Source organism: Pteropus medius, unplaced genomic scaffold (assembly GCF_902729225.1).
Source record: "Pteropus medius unplaced genomic scaffold, Ma_sr-lr_union100, whole genome shotgun sequence".
Classification (NCBI taxonomy): Eukaryota; Metazoa; Chordata; class Mammalia; order Chiroptera; family Pteropodidae; genus Pteropus; species Pteropus medius.
In genome coordinates this window covers 19,265,456-19,290,861 of record NW_024349803.1, presented here as the reverse complement: position 1 = coordinate 19,290,861, position 25,406 = coordinate 19,265,456, and the positions used below count along the sequence as shown (strand labels likewise).

General features: G+C 50.2%; 1 protein-coding gene and 1 pseudogene across 1 annotated transcript; both read right to left on the bottom strand.

The window, feature by feature from the left end:
* Positions 1-398: 398 nt before the first annotated feature.
* Positions 399-23,378, bottom strand: PTPN23 (protein tyrosine phosphatase non-receptor type 23). Its single transcript, XM_039837597.1, is given in 27 exon segments — positions 399-878; positions 954-1,067; positions 1,151-1,289; positions 1,370-1,474; positions 1,564-1,748; positions 1,825-2,763; positions 2,765-2,974; positions 2,976-3,546; positions 3,640-3,819; positions 3,908-4,059; positions 4,156-4,310; positions 4,394-4,705; positions 4,997-5,142; positions 5,528-5,593; positions 6,005-6,119; positions 6,232-6,311; positions 6,496-6,554; positions 6,681-6,737; positions 7,130-7,177; positions 7,269-7,400; positions 7,496-7,576; positions 7,824-7,955; positions 8,109-8,158; positions 8,883-8,959; positions 9,209-9,336; positions 17,277-17,351; positions 23,295-23,378. Coding segments are annotated over 27 exon segments (4,872 nt in total).
* On the bottom strand, positions 17,092-17,210 carry LOC120582458 (uncharacterized; annotated as a pseudogene).
* Positions 23,379-25,406: the final 2,028 nt, after the last annotated feature.

Here is a 25,406-nt window from a genome sequence, read left to right as displayed (position 1 = left end):
GGTATGGGGACAGGTTAAGGGAGGCCTTCCTAACCATCTCAGAGGTGTGGAAGCCAAGGGTGGCCCCAAGGTCATCTTAGCATCCATCCAAGCTCACCAGAGGCTTCAGGTGGTGCTACTGGGACTCAGGCTCCCTCCCTGAGGCAGCAATGAGCAGACAATGGGCAGACAATGGCCATAGAACAGGTTGGTTTATTACTTCAACAGCAAAGAGCTGAAAAATGTCAGATCTCACAAAGGAGCAGAACCTGACCCAAAGCCTGCAATACATCTCCACCCCACAGGGGTACAGGCTGGACCAGGCAGGGCTAAAGGCAGCAGGAATGGGAAGAAGAGACCAGGCCCACCTGGGCACAAAGAGATGATGTAGTGTGAAGGACCAGGCAGGCAAAGCCCTGTCAGGTCTTGTTGAGTGTCCAGAGCGGATCTAGAAGGCTGAGGGGGTCATCAGTAGGCCTGGCAGCCCGCAGCCCCTGCCCATTGTGGGCCTGCAGAAAGTTCTGCTTGCTCATCCGCTGTTTTCCCCGCAAGGAGCTGTCCAGGGAGAAGGCCTCAGGGGTCAGAGATGCCAGCAGCTCCAGAGAAGAGGAGGGGGGCTCCAAACTAGGGACTTCAGAGACTGGCTGTTCCTCCTCAGGCTGGGGGGCCTCAGGCAGGGGTGAAGATAGAGGGGGTGGGGAAGAGGATGGGAGCTGGACGGACTCCGGGAGGCTGGCTGGCGGCAGGCCCGGGGGCTCTACAGGACCTGGCAGGCAGGCCGCTGTTGAATCCAAGCCCCCAGGAGGCCGGATGCTGAGCTTGGCAATAGTGGCCTGGATGGAGCTGATGGGCACATCGCCACCAAGGACCAGGTCCTGGGAGTCCTGAGGAAGGTGATTCTGAAAAGAAAGGAGTGAAAACCAGGGCCCACAGGCTGTGTCTGTCCCAGCAGCCCCCAGGGTTTCCATCCTCACCTTCTGGCTGACGTTTGTGCCAGCCAAGGGTTTGCAGGGCGGGGGCACACCGTGGCGTTGCAGGACCTGCTCCACGTGTCTCACCACTGCCTCGTGGCAGAACCTGAGGTGCAGCTGCAGAGACACATGTTGCGGTCAGCTGGGCGAGGCCCCCGTCACCATGGGGCAGGTGCCTGTCCCAGCACCGGGACCCTCACCTTCTCCTGCAGCATGTGTTTCCTCTGCTGCCGCATGCGCCGCACCAGCTGTGACAGTTCAGGGAGCCCGTTCCCGGCCTCCACCTCCTGCACAGCTGCGTAAAGCAGTGCGAAGGCTCCTGTGCGCCCCACCCCAGAGCTGTGGCAGGAAGTGGGTGTTAAGACCAAGAGCCCCCAGAGAAAGAGCCCTCTGGCAGCTACCCCTGCCCCACACCCTACCTGCAGTGCACAACAATGGGCGTGTGCAGGGGTCGCTGGTGCAAGTAGTGTGCGTGCACCTCCTGGATGAAGCGCAGCAGGTTGCTGGGGCTGTCAGGCAGGCCTCTGCAGGGGCAGGGTCTCTGAGTCAGACCCAAGCTGGGGCCATCACCACCCCTCCCAGTGCTCCCAAACACCCAGGGCAGCAGACGCACAACTCGGGCCACGTGGGGAAGTGCAGATGCACGAGCGAGCGCTTGAGGCTCTGGTCACGGAACTGCAGGCTCAGCACCCGCTCCACATGGGTCTCAGTGGTGCGGACACTGCTCAGCGCCAGGCTCAGGGCACCGTGCACCATGGGTTGGCCTCGCTCAGTGGGGAAGTAGCGTGCCATCTTTTGCTGAGGAGCAAACAAGGCAGTTAGGGCTGCTTCTCCAGGATCCCTCCCGGGCACCCTTGCAAACTCTCCCCCTCACCTTCTCCATCTCGGCCTCAGACACCAGCATGACAATGACTGACACTTTCTGCTCATGCACCATGAGCCAGAAGTCGGCAGCTGTGCCGGGAAGAGGGGCCTGGGTGGCCACCAAAGGCGGGCAGTACGGTGAGAGCCCCTCCACGCGGCTGGCATTGATATAGTCGTCCTTGCCTGAGCGCAGCACCACGCGGTTACTGTCATAGGGCATGACGTCCTGGTGCCGGTTCTTCAGCGAGTAGCAGCGGGCAATGGCGATGGAGCGGCCGCGGGCATCGTGTTCCTGTGCCTCTTGCAGCTCCCGCCAAACAGCATCCAGCGCCCCAGCGTCACCCAGCTGGCCCCGAAAGGCCTCCAGCTCCTGCTGCAACTGCTGCAGCCTCTCAGGGTGCTCATAGGGGTCCCGCTCAATGAGCCGCAGTGCCTGTGGCCGCCGGCCCTCAGCTGCGTCCACCTTAGTAGGCTGCAGCAGGGGCTGCCCGCCCCCAGGAGGCTGAGTGCCACCATGCTGGCTCTCGGGGCTAGAGGACAGCAGGTCAGCAGCTGCAGGGCCTCGGCGCGGGCACGGGGGCGGCTCCGCTGCAGGGGGCCGAGGAGGGACTGGGCCAGGCCCTGGTGATGGGGCAGGTGAAGGCACCAGGTGGGGACTGGGGGTGGCCTGGCCGGCAGGTGAGGGTCCTCGAATGGAGAGTGGGGCTACCTGGGGGCCCAGGGGCCTGGGGGAAGGGGCAGGACCATACGCCAGGGTGGGATGAGGAGGCTGAGGAGGCCCAGGGCTAGGGAAAGGCAGCGCCCCCGAGTGGGGGGGCAGGGGATCCTGAGAGGAGGCTGGGTAGAGCTGAGTGTGTAGGGGTGCTGGCTGCCCCAGGACACCAGAACTCTTGAGAGGAAGGGTAGGGTTTAGGGAGAATCCTGATCCCGCTGTCTGGGGTGGGAAGAGGTCGCGGATGCTGGAGTGGGGCTGCTGGGGCTGGGGGCCAACGCTGCTTGTGTGGGTCGAAGCTGGGGCCCCATCCTCGGGCTGGAAAAACCTGAGGATCCCAGGAGGAAAGTGGTGCTGGGCTGGGGGCGCTGTGAGGTGGCAGGCCCCAGAGGATGGAATGTAGGGGTGGGCCTGGCACAGCCAGTGGAGGCACTGAGAGAAAGCAGGAGTGGGGGAGCAGCAGGGGTAGGGGTTTGGCCGTGGCGCTGGCTCGAGATAGGAGCCTGGATGCTATCTACTGTGGTGGTGGCTGGCCGGACCCCCAAAGCCAACTCGGGGCTCGAGAAATGGGGAGGTGGGGCCGACGGCAAACCTGCAATGGGTGGGGGTGGCCCTACCCCCCCATAGGGACTGCTCACCACACCATGCTGTGGTGAAGATCGGGACACAAGGCCCAGCTCCGGTGCGTAGGCAGGGGGTGGGAAGACAGCAGCAGGTCCTGGCACCATGGCCATTGCAGGGTGCCCTGGGGCCGGTGGGGCCCTGGGCTGCAACATCTGGGTGGGGCCCGAGTAGGTACCAGGGGGTAAGGGGCCTGAGAGATAGTGGGGTCCTGGGCCTGTGGAGGTGGAGAAAGGGCCAGCAGGAAAGCGGGGCGCAGCGGCTGTTCCCAAGAAGGCGTCGGGGGGCAGGCTGCGCAGCTCCTCAGGTGGATCTGCCTCCACCGCCTCCCCGTCCTCCCGGCGGGGCAGCAGTGGCTTGGGGGCTGTGGGCCGTGGTGGCGGCTTCTTCTTCAGCTCTCTGCGGGACAAGATAAGGAAGTGGAGCCAGACCCCCATCAGCCCAGCCTGGGTCTGGGCTACAGCTACACCGAGGCCTGGGCGCCATACCCACCTGTCCAGGAGCTGCTGGCGGGCAGCCTCTCGGGCCTGGCAGGTGGACTGCGCCCGTGCCAGGAGCGCGGCCACCTTGCTCTCCAGGTCTGCATAGAAGTCCTTGCCCTCTTGGGACTTCTTCATCAGATCCTCATAGGCTTCAAATGAGGCCACCAGGGTCTGGAGCGTGGAGTTCCACCTGGCGGGCAGAAAGGCCAGCAGGATGTGAGCAGCGGTGGCCAGGATCTGGTGGGACGCTGGGCAAGAGCACAGGGCCAGGCACTGACTTTTGGTCCAGGTCGCTGAGCACCCGCCGCACAGCTGCATACTGCACATTGGCCTCCGTCAGCGCCCGGAGGACGTTGTCCTGGGCAGCCAGGTTCTGCTCTAGGTAGACCCTCAGCTGGTCGTACTTCTTCAGCTGCTCCTCGAACAGCTTCTGAGAGAGTGTCGGGGGTAGAGGGCAGACACTCAGGGCCTCACCACCGAAGCAGGGAGCCAAGTCAGAGCCCCTCCATCCTGCTCACCCGCCCACCTTCATCTCTGAGTGGTCCGCAGTCACCAGCGAGGCAGTGATGTCATCCTTCTGGATGAGCTCACGCAGCTGCTGTTCCAGAGACAAACGCTGGTCCCGCATCTCCTGCACCTTGGCCAGGATGCGCTTCAGGTTCTGCAGCACGGCCTTGTCCTCTGGGGGCAGCAGTGGTCAGTGAGGCCAGAGGGACCCCCAGCTCTGCGTTTCAGCACAGGGGCACAGGACTGGCAGGGCTCACCTGGGGTGAGGGCTGGTGTGGGCAGGGCAGCCCGGACCTGGTCCAGCGGCCCGCTGAGCAGGCGCAGGTTGCCAACATGCAGATTCATGGCGCGGTGCAGCTCGCTGTTGGTGAAGGAGGCCTTCTCGTGGACCTCCATGTACTTGGCCCATTCTCGCCTCACCTCTGCCAGCTCAGCCTTGGAGACTGCCATGTTGGCCCCCGCCTGACCCACTGCCTCCTGAAACTTCTGGTCTAGCAGCTCATCCTCCTCCAGCAGGTCCCTGATGTCCTTCAGGGAGGCTTCCACATCCGTGAACACACCGGACAGCACTAGGGTGTGCAAGGGCGAAGGGGAACAGCTCCTGAGGCAGGCAGGCCAGGCACCCACTCTGGCCCATCCCCCAAGAGACACAAGTGCCCCCTTAGTGAAGGGCCGGTGTGCAGCCCAACGCTTGCTGAGCAATGCAGACACGGCGCGCACAGGATGTAGCAATCCACAGAGGCTTGTGCCGAGTGCCTGGAGAGGTGCAACCTCCATCCTTGGTGAACAGGGGACGTGGAGAATGTGGCAGGTGACTTCCACATTCCCGTCCTCCACCTGCCCGCTCCCCACTCACTCACCCTGCATGGACTGGACGAGGTTCCTGACAGTGTCGGGCCGGACGCTGAGAGCCGCACACTTCTCCATGAGCTGGGGTGGGATGTGGCTGTACGCATCGAGGTTGTCCACTGTCTCAGGGTCCAGCTGCATTGAATCCATGAACTGGCTGTGGGGGCAACAGGACTAGGTGGGTGCTGACCCAAGTTCCTACATGTAAAAGCCGCTAGGGCGAGCCCCCCCAACAGCTGAAGCTAGATCTGAGATCCCAGCAGAGAGCAAGTCAGCGTCCTGACCTCCACCGCCTGGCCTGACCCACAGAACATGCCACAGCACTCCTGAAAACACTGGGAGAGAAGAGACATCCTCCTCCCAAGACATGTGACTCTCCCCTTACAAATCTAGCACACAAGACCTGGGTGGGGAGGCAGAGCTAGAAAACCTGGTGGGAAGTGACATTTCACTACTCTCCCTGTTTGGAGGCGGCACTGGGGACTCTAGGGAGGTCTGGTGTGTGTAACCCCCATACCTCCCACCCCCAGTCCCATACTCACTCAAGGACCTCATTCTTGTCTTCAATCTTGGCCATCATCTCTCGAAGCAGCTTGGCCTTCTCTTCACTGCAGGAGAAGTGACAGCAGTTGGCATACAGTACTATATTAGTTTCAGGTGTACAATACAGTGATTAGACATCTATGTAACTCACAAAGTGATCACCCTAATAAATCTAAGGACCCTCTAACACCATATAGTTATGATGTTATTGGCTATAATCCTTATGCTATACTTTTTATCTCCGTGACTAATTTTTATCTACCAATTTGTACTTCTTAATCTCCTCCCCCTTTTTCACTGATCCCCCTTAACTCCCCTTTTACCTGGCAACCCTCAAAATGTTCTCTGTATCTATGAGTTTTCTTCTGTTTGTCTGTTCTTTAATCTCCACATATATGTGCAACCATACGGCCTATGTCTCTTGAGACATCCCAAGCCCACCCGTGCTAATGCTAGGGCCAGCCCCTCCCACCCACCTGTACAGCGACGAGGCTTCATGGGCAGCCATAGGGACCAGTTTGGCAAAGATGTCAGGGCCTGTAACAGCTGGGTCTGTGGGGTTCACTGGCAAGGGCTTCACCAAGGGGGCGCCTGGGAGGAAGAGGCACATTGTGGAGACCAGGCCCATGCAGACCTCAAGTCGGCCTCTGTTCTAGCCCCTGCACCCCCCACCCCGATCCTCGGCCTCCACTCAGCGTCAGACCTTTTACAGGCTGAAGGGTGTCCAGTGCTGGGACAGCCTCATGGTAAATGAAGTCATTGTCCTTCTTGGCAGAATTGTACCTGGGTGTCCAGAAAAGGGAAGTGAATGAGGATTCTTGGGTAATCAGCGGGGATCCAGAACCCAGCCTCCCACGTGGGCCACTGTTCTGTGTGTGACCGGTGGCTTCCTCCCAAAGATGCAGGCAGTGGGCCGAGACCCTTCCTAGCAAGAAAGAACCAGTGCCACCCCATTCAACAGACTCACTTTCCCCCGATGATGTCCATAGTGAAGCGAAGTGCATCTTGCACAGTGTCGGGCTGGCCCTGTGGGGTAAGGATGCAGGGGGCTCAGCAACGACCAAGGCCAGTGCAGGACATCCCTCGGCTCTGCCAGGCTTGCTCCCTGTACTCTCAGGGCTGAGGAGCAGCCAGGCCCCTCCTCAGCTTTACCTTGGCCAACTTGATGGCTTCATTGAGCTTGTCCAGGGCACTCTGGAAGTACGCAACCTGTGGGGGACAGCAAGCAGAGCCTGGTCAGTCCTGCTTGGACTCTCCTTCTGCCACCCCACTGAGCCCTGCCTGGCCATTAGGTAACCCATTAGAAGGCAAGAAACTGAGGAGGGAGCTGGGTGCCAGCCAAGCCAACAGCACCGAGGTTAGTGTCACACTGTCCTCCACCTCCAACCAGTCAGCCCCTTGGTGGAAAGTCCGCTACGTCTCCTCAGTCCCCAAAATTAGGGCTGCATGTGGGACACACCAGGCCTGCAGCAGGGGGGTGTCCGGGGATGTGGGGGTGACAAGCAGACCACTTTCCCTATTCTGTAAGAAAAGGGACCCCACTAGCATCTCACTAACAAGGCTAGAACCAGGCCTGAGTCTCCTCACCTCAACTCACTCACCTGCTCCCCAAATTTCTGCTGCTCCTCAGCCTGCTTCCCCATGTGCAGCTGAGAAGAAAGAACAGACGTCACTACTTATATCCCCAGCTGTGGCAACTCAGCCAGCCCAGCCCAGAGCCAGAGGCCACGGCGCCCTCACATGAGCCACAGCTGCAAAGTAGTAGATCTTCATCTGCACCAGCTTCTTCCAGTCCTTCTGGATCCGGCCCAGCAGCGAGGCGGTGTCAGGGTTCTCCAAGGCCCGGCAGGCCTCCTTGTAGTAATCTACCACCTGGGAGCCAGGACGAGGCCATCAGTGGGGTGTCAGCAGTAAAGCAAAGGCCTGCCCTCAGTCCTTTGAGGGCCACCATCTACCCCGGTCCCTACCTGTGCACTGATGCGGGCCACCAGAAAGCTCTTCCTGTTGTCCAACATCGACTTCTCCAGAAGGCACTCCTGAGCCTGGCCCTAGGCAACAAGTGCATCGCCTGCGCTCACCCGGAGGCCGTGCCCCTCCCAGTGGGCAGACCACAGGGGTCCCCTCTTCACTGTCCTCTCTCCTCCCACCCCCCAGCTCCCAGCAGCACAGTCCTGCTCCTGATCCACCTGGAGCTCTAAGATCACAGCCAGGGCCCCTGATGTCCCATAACACCATCTACACAGGGCCTGGTCTAAGGTCCAGCCCGAACTGTCCCCTCCCCTGGATTCGACTCACCAGCATGAGGTTGACATTGAGAGTGAGGATCTGGCGACTCATGTCAACACTGTAGGCCTGAGGGAAGTGCTCGCGAAGGTAGGCGAAGGCGCCTGCTGCACACTGGAAGTGAGTGCAGGAGACCTTCATGCCCTGGGAGGGAAGACAGGGAGGATGGCCAGAGGCAGAGCCAGACCACTGCCTGTGGCCACGCCCAAGGGGCGGGGCTCAGTCCAACCCTGGAGTCTGAGAACAGTCAGCAGCCCTCCCCAGTTGTCCCGCCCAAGGCCCCTCCCTGCTCCTCACCTCCTCAGACACCCGCTTGTCCATGGCCCCCAGCATGGAGTGCAGTGCCCCTGGGGAGGCAGAGGACACGGTGTCAGGGCTAGTCTGGGGCTGCTCCCCAGGTTGCCTGCACCTGTGTCGATGGTAAGGCAGAGGGGGCAGTGCTGTCACCCAGGGCCAGAAAAACAAGGGTCTGAGAACTGGGGCAGTTGGTCTAGGACACCAAAGCTTGAGCAAACGGAGAAACTCAGAAGTCCAACCAAGGCCCTAAGTCTCCTGCTCAGTACCAGGCAGGGGTGCAGGGAGAGGAAGCGGGGCTCCTGCCTCCAGCCTAGAGGTCCAGTGTTGAAGCTCAGGGACGCCTACACAGGGCTCTAGGGCTCTCCAAAGCTTCTCCCTTGAACCAAGCTGAAGCTGAGTCACCAAGGTTGACAGCAGGGCTAGCTGAGGCCAACCATGTTCTCCTGCCTGAAGCAGCCCAAAGTCAAAAGGCGGGGCGGGGGTACGGGCTGTTGAGTCAAAGAAGAGAGGCCATCCTGGCCACCTCCACCAGCTGGAGAACAGAGCAGCAATACTGCGTGGTAGCCAGCCCCGTACGGCCTCTCCCCAGCAGGGTGGCCCTGCCATGGCCCAGGAGAGAGGCGATGGCAGAGCTGTGGGGAAGGTCAGTGGAGGCCTCAGAATCCCAGGTCTTCCCTGCACCAGCCCACTGCCTTTGTGGTCTGCTGCTGAGCTGAGATCCTGGGTTGACAGGGCTGGGAGGCAAGGCCATGGGGAAGGGTTTGGGCAGCTCACCAAGGTTGTAGAGAATGCAAGCCTGCTCATACTTGATGTCCTCATGGGCCACAGACTTGCCTGAGAAGATTTCGGTCCTGCAGACATGCCACAACAGTCATCTTATAAGAAAGAGCTAGCCAGGGCCCTGAAGGGACCAGCTATCCCCGTGTAGGGTTGGAGGGAGGGAGGCCTAGGGAGACCACACCACACCACACCACTCCCCATCCTGAGCAGCAAGGAGAAGAAAGGAGAGGGCAGGGAAGGAGCATACCCAGGACCCAGACACCCCTGGGCTATCCCAGGCACCCTAGAGACTCCCACCAGCCCTGCCTGCCAGCTCTCACCAGGTGACAGGAACAGCAGCCTCCTGGCCTGAGCCCATTGGAACCCGACTCTGCAAGTAGTGGAGCTGGCCTAGGTACTTGCGGAGGACGCTGCAGCCCTCAAAGTCCCGTGGGACACGGACAGCATTCTGGGGGGAGGATGGGAGAAGCAGACCTGCCATCATTTGGGGTAGAGGACGGGCAGGTCTGTCTCCCCACAAATGTCCAGAAAATATGCATCAGAGTTGGTACACTGCACACTCTAAGGGATCCAAAGAAAGCCCACTGCTACATCTGTAGTCATTCAACAAACTGTCCCACTGGCCAGTGCTGGTGGACAGAACCAGCCCCACCATTCTGGAAGGCAGTTAACAACATGCATTAAGATTTTTAACATACTTAAATTGTGACCCACAGTGCTACGTTATGTTACGGCTACCCACACAAGAGAATGCAGCCACAGAAACTGAAGACAAGGATCTCTATTCACTGATATGTTAAGATGTCCATTACCTACTTATTGTTGGGCAAAAAATGTTTATAACTGGTGAACGGTGGGATTTCATTTATGTAAAATCCATATAGAAACTGATATCTAACTATGTATAGAGGCAAATATTTTAAAAATCTAGAAGGTTATTCACCAAAATGTTAAGTGATGATCCCTGGGCAATGGGGTTTAAGTAACTTATCGTATCCTATACATACATACAGAGAGATAGAGATGTATATTTAAATCTTTACACTATATATTCTTTATATTGAACATTTTCAACTTTTATTAGCAATAAAGCTATTCCCATTTGGGGAATAAAACAAAACCAAGCAAATGATCCCTTTGCTCAAACAGAAGATCAGACAGTATACCTCCAAGAGGCAGGTACACAGAGGGGGTGGGGCAGAACCGCTGTGCATTCGCACCGCACCTGTGGCAGGACCAGAGCCCCCGCCAGGATTCCAGCAGAGAGCTGGCCGTAACTGGCTAGAACTCCTCCAGGACACTACCGTACAGAGTCCAAGCCCTCAGTCTGGAACGCTCAGACGGGACGTGCACGCCCTGTGGGACCCAGAGCAGGAAGACTCCAGCACTCGCCCACTTGCCAGCGGTGTTTTGGGAGACCCTCTTCCACCTGGGTCTCGGCCTCCTCTTTGAACAGAAATGAAGAGCTCCCTTGTGGTAAGGCCTCCAGAAAGCCCAGTGCAAGGATAAGGTGTGTCACAGCCAAACTGCTGAGGTGCCACCTAAAGGGGCCCTATCCCATGGGCCAGGGCTTCTCAAATCTCATCTTATCACCCGCTCCCATCATCACCTCTGCCTTAATCAAATACCACTTGCACTTAACGTTTTCCTTTAAGCCAACCCATTTTTAAAACTGGAGCCACATCCGAGGAAGTAACATCTCTAAAATAACAGGTTTGATGTGCCAGCTACATATTTTTAAATACTAAATCGCCCTTTAATCCAATCCTTCCTGTCCCACTCTGGCCCGTCCCGCTGATGAACTGCATGGGGGAGGAGCAGAGCAGAACAGGGGGTCTTAAAGCTTTGACACTCACCTTATCCACTCCCTCACCCTCCAACCGCCCCCTACACCTGTCAGTTTTATTCTCTATAATCAAAGAGCCAAAAATTTATTCCGGCCAAATTGTCCTTCAAAACCAAGGGAAAAATTAAGATATTCCTAGATGGTCAGAGTTTTGTACACAGCAAAGCAGCTCCCTTCCCTCTCTGTATTCTATTGAAAGTCAGCCCTCAACACAAGGGTTTAAAAAAAAAAAAGACATTCTCAGACAGACAAAAGCTGAGGAAATTCGTTACCACTACATTTTCCCTGTAAGAAATGCTAAAAGGAGTCCTGTAGATTGAAGTAAAAGGACACTCGATAGCAACTTGAAGACATGGAAAAAAAAATCTCAGTAAAGGTACATACACGGGCAATTATAAAAGGTAATTTTATTGTAACAATGGTGTGTGACTTCACTTTTTGTTTTCTTTATAAGAGACTAATAATATTAAAAAGAAAAATTCAATTTATATAGCTTTTAAAGAATATCTCTAATATATACAAACATACCAATTAATAATCTCTGCTTAGGGTGGAAAAATATAATCTCCTACACTTTAAAATTATGAATAAAAATTTTAATTAAATATTTTTAGAAGTAGTAAAAATTGTTTTTAGCTACTTTAAAACAGAGTGGCAAGTAAGATAATTCACATTTTAACTATTTTCTTCTCTTTAAGAATGGTGTCACCTTCTTTAAAAATCAGGTCAGTTCCTCTACTTCAATATAATAAAGGTGACGTATGAAAAGCCCTCTGCTAACATATTAACTGGTAAAAAACTGAATGCTTTTCTTCTAAGACGAGGAACAAGACAAGGATGTCTACTTTCACTACTTCTATTAACATAATACTGACGTCCCAGCCAGAGCAATCGGGCATGAAAAAGAAATAAAAGGCATCGAAATTGGAAAGGAGGAAGCAAAATTATCTGTTTAGAGATATCTGATATGTACAAAGCCCTAAAAATTCCACAAAAAAATGTTGTAACTAAGAAATAAATTCAACAAAGTTGCTAGATAGAAATAAGTATACAAAAATCATTTTTTTCTATACATTCGCAATGAAAAAAATTTAAAAACCATTTACAATAGAATCAAAAAGAATAAATTACTAGAAATAAACCAAGAAGGCAAAAGACTTGTATCCTAAAACTTTAAAATGATGCTGAAAGAAATTAAAGACATTAAATGTCTTTTTATTTGTCATTAAAGGCATTATAAAAATGGAAAGATATCCTGTATTGATGTATTAGAAGACTTATTATTGTTAGGCAGCAAAACTCCCCAAAATGATCTACATTTTTAGGTTTTACCTTTTAGAGATTCAATGTAATCCACATTAAAATCTCAACAGCATTTTTCTGCAGAAATAGGAAAACCCATCCTAAAATTCATATGGAATCTCAAAGGACCCCAAGTAACCAAAACGATCTTGAAAAAGAACAATGTTGGAGATCTCACAATTCTGGATTTCAAAACTTATTACAAAGCTACAGTAATCAAAACAGGGTGGTACTGGCATAAAGACATAGAGACCAATGGGATCGAAGAGAGCCCAGAAATAACCCCTAACATATATGGTGTTATAGGCCTGACTGTCACAGTCAGTCAGCCTGAGGGTCAACCCCCACCCACTAACATGCCAGCAGCAACTGAGGCCCAACTACAATGGGAGGACACACACGACCCATACAGGGGACACCTCTGGAACGCTTGGCTCAGGTCATCAGGGAGACTGCCACAGGGCACATCTTCTACATAAGACCACTCTGTCACAACTGGAAGGCACAGAAAATCTACCTAATACATAGAAACAAACAGGGAGGCAGCCAAAACGAGGAGACAAAGAAAGAAACATATCTCAAGTGAAAGAAAAAGACAAAACTCCAGAAAAAGAACTAAATGAAATGGAGACAAGCAATCTACTGGATACAGAGTTTAAAAAACCGGTTATAATGAATTTGAGCGAATAGATGAACTCAGTGAGAACTTCAACAGAGATAGGAAACAAAAAAGGAGACATAAAACAAACAAACGAAAAATCGGAACTGAAGAATACAATAACTGAAATGAAGAATACACTAGAGGGGATCAACAGCGTAGATGAAGCAGGACCGAACCAGCAATCTGGAAAACAAGGTAGCAGAAAACACCTAATCCGAACAGCAAAAAGAAAAATAAAAAAGAATAAAAAAGAAATGAGAATAGTTTAAGGGACCTCTGGGACATCAAGTGTATCAACAGTCCCATCGCAGGGGTACCAGGAGAAGAGAGAAAGGGACTGAAAACCTATCTGAAGAAATAATGACTGAAAACTTTCCGAGCATGGAGAAGGAAATAGGCATACAAGTCCATGAAGGGCAGAGTCCCAAACAAGGTGAACCCAAAGAGGCCCCACCAAGACACATCATAATTAAAATGCCAAAGGTTAATAAAGACAACGAGAGAATCTTAAAAATAGTGAGAGAAAAGCAGAAAGTTACCTACAAGGGAGCACTCATAAGACTGTCAGCTGATTTCTCAACAGAAACTCTGCAGGCCAGAGGGTTTGGCACGAAATATTCAAAGTGGTGAAAAGGAAAGATCTACAACCAAGACTGCTCGAGCCAGTAAAGCTCTCGTTTATAGTCAGAGGAGAGAGAAAGAGTTTCCCAGACGAGAAAAAGCTAAAGCAACTCATCACCACTAAACCAGCATTACGAGAAATGTTAAAGGGGCTTCTTTATATAGGAAAGATATAAGAAAATATAGGAAAGAAAAAAATGGTCACTGACAAAGACGGTGGATCAAACCAACTATAAAGCTTGTACAAAGGTTAAAAGGCAAAAGATCATGTGTAATTACAATAAACTGAGGGATATACACAGACACACATACAAAAATAAAAATGATGACAAAAACATAAATGTGGAGAGGGTAAAAACTGTAGCAATTTTAGACTGTGTTCAAACTTAAGTGACCATCAACTTAAACTGCTACAAACGTAGTTTGGTATATGTGAAACACATGGTAACCACAAACCAAAAATGTATAAGAAATAAAGAGAAAGGGATTCAAATATAACACTACAGAAAGTCATCAACACACAAGAGAGCAAGAGAATAAGGAACAGAGAACTATAAAAACATAAAACACAAAAATCAATATTCAGTAATTGGTGGCATCTTTTTACTCACCCCTATGTTCATTACAGCTTTATTTACAATAGCCAAGATACAGAAGCAACCGAAACGTCCATCGATATACGAATGCATACAGATGTATATACACACAGGCGTGGGAGCATGTGCACGCACGCATGCACACTGGAATATTATTCAGCCAAGTGAAAGAAGTCAGAGAAAGACAAATACCATATGATTTCACTTATATGTAGAATCTAAAACACAAAACAAACAAAAGATATATAGCAACAAGTTTCTCTTTGTGCTTTTGTTATAAGTCTGGGGGTCTGAAGTCTACACTGGCTTGGCAGGATACAGCTTGAGTTCCAGCAGGTAAATACATGCTATAGAAATCAGTAGCTGTGTTTTCTTGTCTATCACTGACTACACACCAATCAGCCATCTCTGGCAATAAGCCAGCAGTATTGATGACTGACTTTGGTATACTACAGACCTGTTCATTTCAGATATTTTCAATCAGACTAGCAACCTTTTCTACAACAGCTATTCAGAAATTAGTACCAGTAACGACTGGTAACTTCAACTTCATCCAGAAATATATGGATGATATACCCCTCCAAAAGATAAGCAATGAATTCATATGCTGCTCCCTTAACTGGAGCCTTCCACTATTTAAACTCAGGCAAATTTTTCAAAAGTGAAATTAGCAAATTGACACTTGGTCTTGATAACAACGTTTCCAACTCTTTCACAATGCAGTGAGCAGCAGAACAGTTTCTTGCTTGAGAATAGAGCCTACATCAAATCTAGGTCTGGTTTGCATACCTATTACTCCAGGAACTGTGTCACTATGATGAACCACAGCATGGATGATTGGGGCGGGACCACCTACTTCAGGAGGCTGAGGGAGGCATTCAATAAGCCACGTGGAAATGGAAAAACAAAACCTTACTCGAAAGACTGCCAAAGGAAACCACTACTCCAGCGTCACACTCTGGATCCCTCATGAAGCCACTCATTCACTGGGCAGCATCTTTTTTCAGAATCTGACTCTCCCGCCCCCTTCTCTACCCCTGGAGACTTGGCCTAATGCCCATGTGCCTCACTAGTGCCTTTCAGAATTTCACCGAACTCCCAGGAACTTTTTTTTGTTCATTGCTGACCCCACAGTGCCTAGAAGAGTACCTGAGATTAAGAAAGGATTAATAAACTTTTGTTAACAGAATGAATAATGCATGACTGGAACTCCAGGATATAAAGAGGATAAATGAAGCGCTCCTCTTAGTTCTCTTATTTGGGGATCAAGCTCTGCCCTCAGCTTGGGGCAAAGAAGAGTTGAGGCTGAAATTATTCAGTACTATGTGATTTTTATTTAAAAAATAGAAAAATAATTGTGTTCATAATATTCATTACAAAATCAACCTTTGGTTATTGTTTATTGTTTACTGCTAAGGGGCACAAGTTAAGAAAGGTTGAAAACACTGTGACAGTAAAATTTTAAGAAACTCATCAATTAAAATGATTTCATCTACTGGTGCTTTAGCATTGTTAGCTTAACTTCTGGCTTTTTAAATAAAAAGGAAATGTGTACAATCACCATGGCTGTCTCCAGGAATGGTTGTTTTGTTCTTTTTCTCTTATTTTCCAAGTTTTCCACAGTTCTGCAAAGTGTGTGACTGTGCAGATGCTCCTGCCCGCTATGAGACGAGAGCTGCTAAGAGGACTGTGGTGCCACTGCCACTGCACCCCCAAAATGCACACACTGGTCTTCTCAGACCAGCACAACTGCCAGCACTGTGCTCAATGCTGACACCTCGGACGCCAGAATCAAGTCACGCATCCTCACGGTTATCAGTATTGTCCTGGAAATGCCTGCCGACTGCAAGAAAATAAGGACTGCTGGAGAGAAGGCAAAATCATTACGTGTGTGCGCTATAACTTGTGCACTTGGAAAACCCAAGAAAATGAGCTGAAACACTATCAGAAAAAAGAAAATTAACAAAATAAATTGCTCAACTGCTTTCCTCTACACCAACCATAACAAGTAGAAAATGTAACAGGGGACGGGGAGAGGACACTCAATAACAGCAACAACAAAAAAATCCAGAAATAAATTTAACCAGATATATGTAAAACTTACATAAAGAAACCTGTAGCTTTATTGAGAAGCCTGAAAAAAAAAATCTAAAGAAATGCAGAAAAAAGCAACTTCATAAAGATGAAGAATATCAGCGACTGATTACATCTTATCTGGGTGACGAAGGTTTTCTAACTGTGTATCAAAGGCAGATAATGTAAAGAGAAAGATGGACCTGATTTATAAATATTTAAAAATTTACATGTAAAATTTGAAAAGCTTGTATATAAAACACAATAAACAAACACAATAAACTGAGAAAAACATTTGCATAACACAAAGGAGCAATACCATTAATGTATGAATCTTATAAATTAATAAGAAATAAGGTATAACACTAATAAAAAAATGGACAACGGACATTGACAATTCCTAAAAAAAGGATATGTAACAAACACATTAACAACTGTAAAACCTTACTATTAACCAAACAACTGAAAATAAAAATTAAATACCCTTTTCACCTATCAAACTGCCCAAACTGAAAAGTAACAGCAGGGGCAAGCACATGCCCTGCAGGGGTATTAATGGAAACAAATACATCCTTGTTCACCTACTAATTCCTACAGAAACAATCCTATAAAGGCCCAAGTAAGCACAGACATGGGGCATATTTACAACAGCAAAAAACGAAAATAATCTCATGTTCTCCAAGAGGAGACTGATTATAGTGCGATGTAATGATCACAGGCCATTAAAAACACTATTGTATGTTCACTGATACAGAAACATATCCACACTATGTTAGGTGAAAAGAGCAGCATAGGCAGTATATGATATTACTCTGGTTTTATACAGTTATATATTACATATAAATAACATTTTTAAATATATTTAAATATATTTTAAGGTTATGAAAAGGATTTTTAAGATTGGTTTTTCTTTTGCTTTGTAGTATTTTCAAATTTTTCTGTCATTAATTTTGCTTTTACAGAGGAAAAAATACTAAATTAAAATAAGAACAGTTCCAGATGGTTTCTTTTTTTCTTTTTTTTTTAGGCGAGGCAACCCTTGGTTGACCTCACAGGTTGCAAGGACCTTGTCAGTTTATGATCTTCTTATTTTTTAATTTTTTATGCCTATAGCACCTGGTCTTCCCAGGTGGTCTCCCATCCAAGTACTAACCAAGCCTGATCCTGCTTAGCTTCCGAGATCAGATACGATCGGGCGTGTTCAGGGTGGCATGGCCGTAGACCAGATGGTTTCTTTACCTCCCTATCAAATCAGTCCTCTTCACACCTGCATAGAAAGACCAACCTACCTGTCTGAGCAACTCCAGCTTCTTCAGTTCCTCGTTGTAGGCTTCTGGGTTCTCTCCATAATTCTTCAGGACAAACTAGAGAGAGAAGAATGTAAACTAGGGACATAGGAGACTCCCCGGCTCCCGCCCCCGCCCTCTGAGTCCTCGCAATCACCAGCCAGGGCTCAGGATGGAGACCAGACCTCCAAAGCACAAGCTCGCCTCCTAGATCACGGGGACTCAATACAGGGCAGCACCAAGATGCTGACCGTGCAGACTTGTCCTTGGAGCAAAATGGAAAATAAGACTGGACGACACTACGTGAATCCCTGGCTGGTCCTCACTGTGCTGCAGCCCTCTCTAAGAAGTCCAGTACCCTGCCAGCTCAGGAGGCCGAGGAACCTAGCTAGCCGAAACGGGACCCTACTGAGCACCCCCAAACAGGCCACAAACTCAAGCCTCCCTCAAGGACTGGACCCTGCTGTGTTCTGGGGTCACAACCATAACCCTAACCTGAGAGCAGATGTAGGCGAGAGGCACCAAACAAGAGCGGGAGTGCAAAGCCTCCTTCAGAAGCCCACGCTCCTGGCTGGGAAAGGCAAAGAGCACCACAGACAGAAGTGATCTGCAGTGTCCTGTAAGGAAAAGCCCAGAGATGTGTGACAGGAAGGACCCACACAGAAGAAGGGGCAAAGGGAAGGTCACTGCCCACACCACAGAGGGGGACTGGCATGCCTCAAGAGCTGAGTGCCTTGGACAGTGAGCTCACTCATCAACCTGGAGGCACCGCCAGGACCAAAGGGCCCCTAGTTCGTCTAAGATCAGCAGACTAGGGCAGCTGCGACCTATCCCTGTTGCAGTGCCTGGTGTCTGGGTTGGCCATCCGGAGGGCGAGGTCCACTCATTCCACAAACACCTAGGGCACTGATGCCCAGCTCACAGGTTCCTTAAGGCCCTAACCAAGGCTTGTGAGGTGGAGAAGGAGGCTGTAAAGGCTGTCCAGTAGCACATTCGCACCGTATCTGCAGCCTAGCCATCATTCCTGGGGTCTCCTCCCAGGACCTAAGACATGTGGCTAAGGAATTAGCCACATGAGAACCTGGAAGGCTGAGTAATGGCTCCTACCTGCCCTGGTAGAGAAAGGATGGAGGGACAGGGAGAAGGGAGGCTATTTCTGAGCTTATCGCAGCACCATCTGGCCCCGGTCCCAAACCTCTAACCGTGACCCCTCCTCTTCTGGTTTTACCTCCTGAAAGTCCTGAGTGTCCATGAGCTTTCTTCTGTAACCCCCTGCTACCTCTGGCCTGGGCAACCTCCCCACCCGCTTCAAATCCATCCCTTACTTAGTGGCCAGAACTGTCTTTCTAACACAACTCCAATGTCTCCCCTAACTTTAAACCCTTCTGAAACGCACACACCCTGGGGAAAAAAATAACCAAAACGTGTTTTTCTTAAGATAGGGATATTATGGGAAACGAGCTGTAATCTAAAGAGAAAAATTGTAACCTGAAAAGAATGTGCAACAGTCAAAGCCTCGAGGACCAAATCTAATCTCAGCACAGAGTTCAAGGCTCTTCGCGACCTGCTCCCAACAGCCTCGGATGATTGTCCTCTGGCACCTCCCCGGGACACCCAGCCAACAGAATTTTGAAATTACTGCTCTCAGGCTCAAAGCCTGTCCACTTGCTCTCCTGCCTTCTCTACTAAGACACAGCTGAAATGTCACTTCTTTGTTCACTATATGCATGGTTTTTCCTCTACTTACAGGGTATTCCTTGGGCTGTTCCACAGAAACACACACAAAATTGAGTCCCACATATAGTATTGTTAATACAATATATGCTCTGGTACTGGATTTCGAATGAGATTAATTTTTTTCAGAGAAAGAAGTATTATTGCCATGGGAAATCTTCAGCCCCATAGTGTCAGTGAGCCTAAGACCAAATGACAGGCCAAGACCACCGGGAATGGGAACAGACCATCCTCACCCAGTCTTCTCCATCTAGCACTCAAGGCCTCTCTCCCACATCTCTTCTGAATGGCCCCATAACACCAGTGAGGACGACTCAAGTTACAGCTCCTGGAGGGTGCTAGAACTAGACTAGGTCATTCCACCAACACTAGTCAGGCACTCTCTACACAGAAGCATTTATTGCTTCCTGAGTAAAGGAAAGAATCTGTTGTGAAATGGATACAGGTCTTTGATGTATGAGATTGAAGTCACAGAAGAATGACCTGGACAATCCAGGCCATCTGTGCCTGGAGCCATTCCGCCATAAAACGCAAGTGGGCAGGCGGGCTCAGGCAGACTGCTTGGTGACTCCAAATCTGTAATGAGAGGGAAGACAAATCACCATCACAGGTAGCTGGCACTGCTGAGGGCCAGCGCCCTCTTAGGCCTCTGCTTATCTCCCTTTCTGTGTGTGGAGCAAGTTTTTCAAGACTCGGCTGTCCCATGGGAAATCTGGAAGGGGTGGGGGAGGGTGGATTTCACAAACCTGAAAACCAGGCTCTATGTACATGTGAATAACAGTAAGAAGAGACAACAAAAGTGAGCACTCTGGTGCAGGTCAGCTGAGTGACAGGAGCAGGAAGACCTGTGTGAATGTGGAGGGTGTACCACTGCCAGGCACTTAAAGGAACCCTGCGGAGGAGGTACGGTTCAACCTGGGTGATACACAGAAGGAAAGGAATTCCAGTAAGGACTGAAATAAGGACAATGACCAGATGTGAACGTGCCTGTAAGAGGCCTGGGGAAGTGAAGTCAGAGCGGGCTGATGTGAAGTGGTGGCCGACCGTGAACAGCAGGTAGTTCCTCCGAAGGAACCTGGTGGGAAAGTGGAGATTTAGAGAGATCAGTGCAGCCAGAGTGGAAGGAGGGGAGAGGCCAAGAAGACACCTGGTTGGCAGGGTGATTAACACATGGTAATCGGACCTTGAGGGTGGGTTACTATGTGGATCACTAGAAGATAAGCTCTGTGAAGACAGGAATTTTTGTCATCACATAGGGTCCTGAATTCCCAGGGCTAGCACATAACAGTCACTCGAAAACTATTCAATGGCTTACAGATGGACGTAACACCTCAATCCAAGCGAGCTTGACTTGAGCTTAAGTGCAGTTGATTAAGGGCAGGTGTTTGAGACCAGAAGAGTAAAGAACTTCAAACACTAACACTTGTGGCCAAATCACTCGCTGATGAAGAGCACAAGAGTCACCTCTCATCAGTTTCCAGTGAGTCAGCACTTGGGCTCCAAAGCAGTTAAGAAGGTGCAGGGCCAGCAGCATTCCCCCACTAAAAAATTATTTGGGTCCAGGTCTCCCAACCTAAAGCTTGGCACTGCAGTTCAAAACCAGCTTGCTGTTCTCCCAGTACTTATCTCATATTATTTCATAATTGAGGGCACATCCATCAGGAATGAAAATCAATACTAACTATTATGAAAGTTTTTTTCAAAGGCCCAGCCCTCACATAAAAAAGAACCTTTTATCTATCTGGAAAGCTATTAATCCTTCAAAACCCGCCTCCTTGGCAAGCTCTCCCTGACAGCCCCTCCTTAGTCTGGTACTTCTGTATACTGCACACACTTCTCTTCCACTGATGTCATCCATGAAAAAAAGGGCTGTCTATGATTCATCTGTATCATCGGGGTTCAGCATAGTGTTCGATAGGTTGACCTTAACAGAAACAATTTTTTACCCTACTACCCTAAAGTAAATTCTACCACTCAACTCCAAATCACTGGTGAATGTTCCCGCAGCTGAGAGCAAGGGTATAAAAAGACAAGGGTACCAGTGGCAGAAGGGAGAGTGGGGCTCTAGGGATGGGGAGAGAAGCCCAGGTCAGGAAGAGTTCCAGGTTGCTTCTGAGGTCTCTGCAGGAACAGAGTTCCAGAGTACCCTGAGGGAGTTAGCCATTCTCAGTCCAGCCCTCCTAGACTGCTATTCCTTTTTGGTTCATGCAAATACACACCACAATCTTAACCTAGCAAATAAAGGGTGGTATCTTTCCCAATCCTCCAAAAAGAGAAAACTAAGAAAAAGCTGATAGCTAGGAAATTGTTTCTGTAGCAGCTGATACTACTATCTCAGGCTAAATAACTCACAAGCAACTCTCAGGTTCTCCCAGGGAAGTCATTGCTCACGTAATACCTCAAAGGCTAAATTCAAACAAAACCATCTCCTAGGAGCTTCTGAGCTCACATTTTATCCACCAGATTTCCAGAAAGTCATGGTCACCATCTCTGAATTCCCTCCCAATTGTCAGTCATTTGAGAAACATTTTCCTGAGTGCCAACTATGTAGAGAGGGCCCTGCTAGGCTGTGAGGAACATGGAGATAAATGCCTTTCAGGTCCCTTAACGATTGAACAGGGGGTGAAAACACAGCACACATAACTGTCACCAGGGAAAGGATAACCCAAGAATTAGGGATTCAAAGAAAGGAAAGATGGATGCAGATGAAAGCATTAAAGAAGGCTTGAGGAAAAGACAGAGCTTAAACTGGACCTTGAAAGATGGACAAAACCAATATGTAGAGATTACAGAAGGGACCAATCCCAGCCTACCGGCCAAGATAAGAGCTGGGGGGGAGGAATTCCACAGCCAAAGGCAGAGAATGTCCATGGAACAGCAAGTGGCTGGCTGTGAACTGAATCTGAGATACTTGTTTCAGAAACACAAAGATTAAGCACATATTGGGCCCTCAAAAAATGCTGAAAGAACTGGGGTAGGTCAGGGAGAACAGCTTAGGGTTGAAAAAAAAAGTTTTGTTAAGCCCTAGAGAAATTCATCTAATTGTACTTGTATGAAAGAGCAGATGGAGAAGAGACCAAAGTATGGGAAAGACGTGACGAAATTTTGTAATTTTAGATTAATCTAACTTCCTGGTTCTATAAATGAGGAAAAAGAGGTCCATAGAGGTTAAATGATGGACTCGACGGAACACAAATTAGTGTCTGAACTATGGCAGTGGCGGTATCAAGAGAAATAGCTTCTTAGGAAACGACTTCCAAACCCGTCTTCTTCTTCCCATTTCTTTTCTCAAGCACCCTGTTGAGTGGTGCACCTCTCAGATTATCTGGCACTTACTTTGGCAGCTTCTGTGCTAAATATTTTGCAGTTACAAGGATGCCAACCTGCAACAGCTTCCTGGTTGTTCCTTTTCACTCCTGCGGACCCTCAATGTGACCACGTGGCTGCCATTCCCAAGGAAGACGTCTCAGAGGGCACGTGATGCCCAATCAACACACCTGGCCCCTCTTCCTACCAGCCGCACCTGATCTCACCACGGAGGTCCCTTTGCCTTCGTCAACGTCAAACCTGCCTGCCTTCTCCGTCCAACTGAAGATTCAACCCAATGATTTGCTAAGGACTGTCCGGGAGCTACAACACTGTTTAGCCCCTCCGTGCAGTTATGAAAAGCAGTAAACCTCCCCAAAATGACATGGAACTCTGTATTTTGGTCCAAAGGCCTCCCGAATAGGAGTCTTCTTCTGGGGAGACCAGACGGAAGGGCACCAAGGGTTTGAAAGACCCCGATCGCAGAGGTGAGGCATTCCTCTTAGTCGCCGGGGCTCCCGTCCTAAAACACATATCCTGAGCCATCTCGGCGTCGGTCCCCATCCAGTCGTGGACTGACCGCCCACCGAGCCGGGCAGAGCCGTTCAACCCAGACCGTCAGGGCCGCCCACCGCTCCCCGAGGGGCGGTTCTGAAGTGAGGAGGGGCGGAGCAGAAGTAGGTCCAGAGCGTCACACCGAGGAACTGTGGTGCCACGGTGGGAACGGTGGATGACCCGGGACATTAGTCGGGGAGCGGCTTTCGACGAGACTGCGGTACTAGCCCCGGGTGGGCGAGAATGGTCTGTGAGGCTGGGGGTGGGGGTGGATGGGCAAGGTTGAGGAAAGCCGGCGGAGGCTCCTCCTGGCCTCACCCAGCCCTGCGACAGGGCCTCGGGAGATGATGGACGCGCAGGGGCGTCACGCGCTGGCAGACGACGGAGATACGCGGAAGAAGTGGGGGTGGGGGAAAGCGCTCTCACCTTCTTCACGGCTGGCTGGAAGTGAAAGTCACCGGCCTCCTTCAGGTCCAACCAGATCATGGGCATGCGGGGCACGGCCTCCATGGTGGCAGGCGCCCGCGGCCACTCGGCCGCTCCCCTAGCTGCTCCAGCTGCTGCCTCAGCCGCGCGCCGCGCCCCGCCCCTCCGCGCCGGATGGCCCTGGTCACGCGGGGACGAAGGCGCATGCCTGCTGGGAGATGCAGTCCCCGCCTGCGCAGGCTTTTGCACATGCGCAGTTTTGTTTCCTCCGCGGGGCGAGCGTGGAGGGCGAATCTCCAGCCCCAGGCGAAAGGGTTTCTGGGAGTAGTAGTCTTCCTCCGCTGAGCTGCGAGGCGCGGCGCCCGCTGGTTCCTGCTCCAATCCAAATGCATCTTTTCCGGCCCTGGCTTCGGGTTTGGCTGCGGCGCTCTTCTCTCAAGGGACGGGCATTGGATGAACGCCCCCATGAACTTGTAGTTCCAAGTAGTGTCGAGGGCCATGGAGGACGGGGGAAGGTGCTATGGTAGAGATAACGAGGTAGACGGGTCGCCCAGAACAGGTGACTTGGAAACTGAGCCCTAAGTCGCTTTACTCAAGCTCTTAGGTGTGTGGGACGTAAGGAGAGGCTAGGAGAACAGCTGTTGAAGTAAGTAGAGGGCATCATAAGGGCCTTGCCTTAAAAAAAAAAGAGGAAAAAGTAAACAGCCGTAAGAGAGGAGCTGCCTGGCAAGGAGGGCCTGAGAAGAGAAGAGCAAGGGGTTTTGTCCCAAGTGTCTGAGCTTTTGAACACAGGAGTAATGGAGACGCACACGTGGTCCAGCCTGGAAGGCCCAGTACTGCCTACGAGACAGAGGTGTCCACTTGTGATGATGGGGAAAGAGCAACCAGATGGGGTGCAAATCAAAAAAAAGGAGGCCCATGTGGGTAGATGAGGTCGGGGTGAATATGTATGGCCTCGAGGGTATCTAGGACACTCAGACTGAATGAAAGGGGACCAAGCAACAGACAACACTTGTCGCCCCCCGAGCGATGACCAGTTGAACAGGAATTTTTAAATCCTGTTACCCATCTTTAGAAATAAGATGGAGGATGGTTTGGAGATAGTGAGGGCAAAAGCAGAAGCAGGAAAACCAGCGAGGACCCTTTTGTAGTCTTCCAGGAGACTTGATGTTGCATTGGAGCAGAGGGAGGTGAAAAGTGATTAGATTTTAGAAATGTTTTGGAGAAAATAAGTGTCAGAACTTGGGGTGAATGAATGACAACGTCAAAGATGATTTCCAGGTTTCCAGCTGGTATAGCTAGGTGGCTGCAGGGCTGTTTACTGACACGGGAAAAGGGAAGGAACAGAGTTCGGAGGGGACGAGCAAAGGTTCAGGTCTATGTTAAGCTGTATATAGATGCCTTTGAGTCATTCAGGAGAAGACGTGGAAGAGACCATAGAATGTGGGATCTGGGCTCAGAAGAGCGGCTTCACCTACAATGTAGGGCCCAGGTCCCCTTAGCAGAGACACCCCAAACCTTTCAAGACTCAGTCAAAGGCCTACCTTTATGCCAGTTGGAGTCAGAGCAAAGGAAAATGCAAATACAATGTGATTGTAGCAGGATTATTCAAAGTACCCAGAAAGTGGAAACAAACCAAATGTCTATAATTGGATGGCCGGATAAACATAACATGGTATAGACAGACATACAATGGACTATCTTTCAGCCTTAAAAAGGAAGGAAATCCTGACACATGCTCCAACGTAAATGATGTTGAAGACACTATGCTGAGTGAAATAACCCAGTCACAAAAGGACAAATATTGTATGATTTCACTTATTTAAGGTACCTAGTATAGCCAGGGGTTGGGGGCAGTGGTAATGAGCAGTGATTGTTTAATGGCTAGAATTTCAGTTTGGGATGATGAAGAAGCTCTAGAGATAGATGGTGGTAATCGTTGCATAACGATACTTAATGCCATTGAACTGTGCACTTTAAAAAATGATTAAAATGGTAAACTTTATGTTAGGTATATTTTACCACATGTTAAAATGTTAGGTATATTTTACCACAATAAAAATATTTTAAAGAAAATGTGACATCTTGCAGATAACTTTTTTTTTTTTTTTT